The following is a 5,682-nucleotide window of genomic DNA, read 5'->3' as shown; positions in this document are numbered from 1 at the left end:
TTTTCGAAAGCGCTTTGTAGGATCGGTAAAACTTGAGACAAAATGTCGACTGATTGAGACATGATCAAGCCTAGGGATGCATGCAGACGTGCCCATAAAGAGTGCATCCATCTAGTATTAGCCTTTTTCTTTTGAGGGGAAGATGCATCCATCTGCATCGATCATTTTGGTATCAACAGATTTATTGAAGAAGCATCAATTAGTTTTTTTTAATTCATCGCCGGGGAGAAATCCTCGCTTGTCGAAAACCATGATCCAGTTTACATGGGAAACCGACAACGCGGACCTTCGCGGACTTGCCCACCTGCAGCATCGTCCTGGCAAATCCATGTGTAATTAACTGGATAACAATTCCCACTGACGGAAGAAGAAAAAACACTGAATGATTCCCATAGATATTCATTCAAAAGCGCCGGTGAATGGAATTAAAAACATGCTCTGCTGACGTGGCGGCGTGCTGACGTCAGTGATTACTGTAGCTCGCGCGGTTTGAGGGAGAAGCTTCTTGAGATGCCAGGCTGCCAGCTGCACGCACGAGAAAGGAAGAGAGATAGAGAGACAATCGTGGTGTGCTTCCTCCTCCTGTTTCCACTCGCCCCTTCCGTTAGCTCGCTCTCAGGCTCAGCTCCTCCCGCTGCTGCCTATATATGTACCCGCGGCATGCACTAGGAGTGCTCATCTCGCCTCCTCCACCGCCACCGCCCACCTCGCCTCCCTCCACCGCCTCTCCGGCCCCAAACCACAGCAACAGCCTAACGCGTCAGCCAGCTAATCGAGCCGTCGTCGTCGACCGTCCAGTCTCCCCGGCCAGCCGTCATCTCCCATCATCTCGCCCCATCTCCGTCCGCCCGCCGGCCTCTTCGACCTCCATCACCTCGACCGTCGTCGATCGTCCAATTAATCATCCCGGCATATCCTGTCAACCAATCGAGGGGATAATATAAAGCAGACAAAAGCAGAGGAGGAGGAGGGAATGGGCGTGATGGATGGGATGAAGCCGGTGGCGGCGATGGTGGTGGTGCAGTTTGTGTTCGCCGGCGTCAACATCTTCTACAAGCTGGCCGTGAGCGACGGCATGGACATGCGGGTCCTCGTCGCCTACCGCTTCCTCTTCGCCTCCGCCGTCCTCTCGCCCATCGCATACTTCGTCGAGAGGTACCTTACCTAGCTCCTCCCTCCATTTGATCCTTTCCCAAGATCAAAATACCCCTTGCACTAAATTTACTCGATCGCACACATATGCATGCTTGCATGCGTGCATTATATTCCGAAGCATCTAGAAGGTGCACACACATCATCACAATGCTTATTTTTCATTCGGTTGTTAGTACTACTACTAACTATTGGAGTATACTGAACTGTAAATATACTAGTTTGAGGTGAGCTTCTTTGACTAAAAATCATTAGAGCATCGAGGAATCATTAGTGTTCTTGCCTTTTTGTGTGTGTGTGTTGGGTCAAGTAGTTTCATTCTCTCAAGAAACCAATTAATTGAGCCAGTGCATGCATGCATGCATGCATGCATGTCCTTGTCTCGCTCTTTCTCCATGTTTTCCGATGTTCCCTGCCCGTTGTGTTGACCCGGCCGGACGCCCCATTGTTTCTAGTCTAGCAAAAAAAAGGAGAGCTTTGTGAAAAAGCTACGGTCTATATAGCTTCCTTCTCCTATTATATTCCGTCGTTGGAAAAGGAATTCAGAAAGTAGAGTACAATATATTGATATGTGCTTCCGGAGTATGTTATCCGTACGTTTGCAGATGCTTCACTTTATTATCATCATTCTATAAGCACTCTCCATATGCATGCTACCTGATTAACGAGTACAGCAGTTTGCCAAAAAAAGATTAACGAGTAGAGTACATGATTTTTTTGATACCCAAAACAAAATTACATGTTTTTTTTGACAAACTACATACTTGCATGCCTGTGTATTGGATTAACTAATTCCCTGCTGCTTTATTTGTTTTGAGCAGGAAGAAAAGAACCAAGGTGACTTGGCGAGTCCTGCTGCTCTCCTTCGTCTGCGGACTCTGTGGGTAAGCTCCAATTTAATTAAATTGTTCTTGTTGTTGTTGTTTCATTTTACTATGCTTTTCACTGCACTTCCCACGACGATTGAGAAGGAGAGCAAAAGGTCAGATCCGATTGGCATGGCTGCCGGAATTTAGGTGCGACGCTGCTTTTTGCAATGATGCACACATGCATGTAGCTAGGGGCTCAATGCAACGGTGAATAATACCCTCCCAATGCAAGGTCAACCGCCCGGCCGGTGGATGCGTCACGGGGTGCTCGCCGGCGGCCAACACTTTACCTTCCTTTTCCATCTATCCAGCACATGATGTATGATTAGTTAGGCACAACCAACTGATCCGGCCCGATGGAATCCCCTGCCGCTAGCTTTAGTTTTGCCTGCCAAACAAAGTAGTACAAACTCCACGTACGTCCAGTCCACTCACTTTACAAACCGTGCATGGAGCTAGTCGTCTGTGAACATCGTCGTCCTCGTGCTGCCCCTGATACTTGCTTTGTCAACTCCATCCATCACCCTACCCACGCATGCGCGTGCTCAACTGCTTACAATTGCACCGATGGAGCCACCTATGGGTCTGCATGCAGCCACGTACGCCCGGCCGCCCGGCGCGCGCATTTATGTCCTCCTTGACTTGCGTATCCATGCATGCATGCACGCACGCCTATAGCTAGCTACAGTAGCACCGCGTTGCATGCTTTCCCAATGGAGCCAGAGCCACCTCGATGGCCATGCATCGTCGTCGTGTCGAATGCTCACACGATGCCCGTATAAACACGCCACCTTCTTTCCAATGGAATGGCATGGTGTATGTACGTACGTCAACTTACATTCCATTGTGAGGTTTCTTGGACTCTACTTTTTCTGCAGCTTCATCGCCTAGCTCGTCTCGTCCAGAATTTTCAACCCGTCGTCACCCACGTTGCACGTCCCTAGGTGTACTCCGCCATTAATGGTCACGATGAAGAAGATGGACACGTGTATGTACGTACGACATGTGTCGTGCACCTACCGTATACGTACCTACGACAAAAATGCGTAGTACGTGTGACTGATTACGTTGCGTTGATGCGGCGTTGCATGTGCATGACGCGATATATAGAGCGCACGAGATCGATCGATACATTCTCATCATATATGCAAATGTACAATATACACGTCCGTATCGGTATTGACTGGTTGCAATATGTTTCATGCAGGGGCTCGCTGGCGCAGAACCTCTACATCTCCGGCATGAAGCTCACGTCCGCGACCTTCGCCTCCGCCATGACCAACCTCATCCCGGCCATCACCTTCGTGCTCGCCGTGCTCTTCCGCTACGAGCGCCTCGCCATCCGCACCCTCGCCGGCCAGGCCAAGGTCACCGGCACCATGCTTGGCGTCGGCGGCGCCATGCTCCTCACCTTCTACAAGGGCGCCCAGGTCACCCCTTGGCCTCCCACCCACATCAACCTCGCCGCCCAGCTCGCCGCCCGGCACCAACACGAGGACCAGCCCCCCTCCTCCCTTCACCCGGACAGCGGCAACCGTGCCATGGGCTGCCTGCTCTGCACCGGCAGCTGCTTCTTTTATGCGCTCTGGCTCATCCTGCAGGCCAGGCTCAGCCGGGAGTACCCGTTCCACTACTCCACCACGGCCCTCATGTGCGCCATGAGCGCGCTCCAGTCCGCCGCATTCGCGCTCTGCTTCGACCGGGACCTCATCCAGTGGCGCCTCTCCTCCGGCGTCCGCCTACTCGCCGTCCTCTACACCGGCGTTGTCGCCTCAGGGGTCATGCTCGTGGTGCTCTCCTGGTGCGTCAAGCGCCGGGGCCCCCTCTTCGCGTCCGTCTTCAACCCCATGATGCTGGTGGTGGTGGCCGTGCTCAGCTCGCTGCTGCTCGGCGAGGAGCTGCACCTCGGCAGCGTGCTCGGCGCCGTTCTCATCGTGACGGGCCTCTACTCCGTGCTCTGGGGAAAAGGCCGCGAGGCGGCGGAGAACGAGCCCGCCAAGGCCCACGCCTCCGGCACCGAGCTGCCGCACATCGACATCGTCGTGCATCGCCATGATCCTCCTCCCACGCCACAGCAGCAGAGCACGGAGCCGGGGCCGGCGCGGTAAAAATCGGAGCAGGCATGCAGGAAGAGGACCAGCGATCGAAGAGATGAACTGGCCCAAGATTTGTTACTTTTTTATTTGTCAGGAAAGGATGGACAGAGACTGTACCGGTGGAACTTGTCGCAATTGGGAGAGTCAGTAGTTGAGCTCGTTTGTTGGGTGGATAGGACTCGGTTAGATCTAGCGTAGTTAGAAGGAGTGGCCTCTCTGATTCTGTTGGTGCTCAAATGTGAAGATAGAGGAGGGAAGGATGTAGTACAAGGAACTTCAGCGGGATGAGATGAATGGAGACAAACCAATAAATTTCGGACACAAAATCCTTTTACACGAGAAATCAACTCCATTTTACAACTTGGTAGAATGTACTACCCCGGTCCCATAATATAAGATGTTACTCCCTCTGTCTCCAAATTCATGGCATATAAACTGAGTCAAAAAATCAATGCTTCTAAGTTTGATCAAGCATACATACAAAAATATAAAGATAAACAATACCAAATCAATATCAAAATATACAAAAATATAAAGATAAACAATTTCATCTATATATTTGGTCCAAGTTAGAAAGCATTCACTTTTTGACTCAGTGTATATGCCATGTATTTGGTATGAAGGGAGTATTATAAACAATATAATGTATTTGTTATAAGGCCAGCTCCAATGCACGACCCCAAACAGACGTATGATTTCTTCGAATTTTGTTTGTTTGGGTAGGGCAATGGGTGACGTTCGGCCGTTTTCTGGATACGTTGGCCGTGCACTCAACGTGCGGAAGCATCTCGTCCACCCGCCTGAAATATTTTGCGAATGAAGTTTTGCAACCGCGGCCATAGTTCATGTTGGCATCAAAGCCGGCGGCCGACACACATATGTCAGTGTGTAAAATGATCAACCCCCAAGTTCTCTCGCTGGCAACAAAGCCAGCGGTCGGTACCCTTGCCAACCTTTCAAATGAAGAACCCCCAAGTTTTCTTGTCGGCAACAAAGCCATCGGCCGGTACACTTGCCCGTCTTCAAAAAGAACGGCCATAGTCCAGGGTCAAGCCCTTCCTAGTTCTTGCTGTCTTGGCCGAACATCTCCTTTTGCCGCCTCTCGATCCAACTTCTTGTGTTCAGAGACATGTTGGTCAAGTCCACACTCATGATTGCTAGTGATGGGGTCACCTACTAAGGGTAGGGTCATAGACATGACATCTGAGGTCCACCTAGGACCCCATTCCATCTTTCGAGGGTCTCCGGACCACAGCACATTTGGATGTTCACTCCTAGATATCCACTCGGATATGGTCCAACCACTTGGACGTCTTCCTTCCAATCGGCCTCACTGGCATCACTCGGATATAGAAGGTGGAGAGGCGACGTGGGAGCTGCAATGTTCGAGGGGCTTCATGTTGGACTTGAAGTGTAGTTATAGCTGCAGCTACCAGTAACGCGTGTATTAACTTTCCTTTGTATCTCCCTTGTAACGTGGCCTTAATGGGGACGACACACTCTATATAAGACGCCTTCTAGCGAGTGGACAAGGTTTCGCAACCTACTGTAATCATACACCCCCA

General features: G+C 50.9%; 1 protein-coding gene across 1 annotated transcript; it reads left to right on the top strand.

The window, feature by feature from the left end:
- The first annotated feature begins 638 nt into the window (after positions 1-638).
- LOC125529188 (WAT1-related protein At1g25270-like) lies at positions 639-4,391 on the top strand. Its single transcript, XM_048693600.1, has 3 exons — positions 639-1,155; positions 1,974-2,036; positions 3,229-4,391. The coding sequence occupies exons 1-3, from the start codon at positions 974-976 to the stop codon at positions 4,127-4,129; spliced, it is 1,146 nt and encodes a 381-aa protein (XP_048549557.1). The 5' UTR covers positions 639-973; the 3' UTR covers positions 4,130-4,391.
- The last annotated feature ends 1,291 nt before the right edge of the window (positions 4,392-5,682 follow it).

This window comes from Triticum urartu, unplaced genomic scaffold, assembly GCF_003073215.2.
Source record: "Triticum urartu cultivar G1812 unplaced genomic scaffold, Tu2.1 TuUngrouped_contig_5413, whole genome shotgun sequence".
Taxonomy (NCBI): Eukaryota; Viridiplantae; Streptophyta; class Magnoliopsida; order Poales; family Poaceae; genus Triticum; species Triticum urartu.
The sequence above is the reverse complement of the archived record's forward strand: the minus strand, read 5'-3'. Positions and strand labels throughout refer to the sequence as shown.

Bases quoted from the DNA above. Each gene is read 5' to 3' on its own strand.
- LOC125529188 (XM_048693600.1), top strand. From the start codon at position 974: ATGGGCGTGATGGATGGGATGAAGCCGGTGGCGGCGATGGTGGTGGTG. The intron at 1,156-1,973 runs GTACCTTACCTA...TGTTTTGAGCAG, and splicing joins ATCGCATACTTCGTCGAGAG to GAAGAAAAGAACCAAGGTGA. The intron at 2,037-3,228 runs GTAAGCTCCAAT...TGTTTCATGCAG, and splicing joins TTCGTCTGCGGACTCTGTGG to GGGCTCGCTGGCGCAGAACC.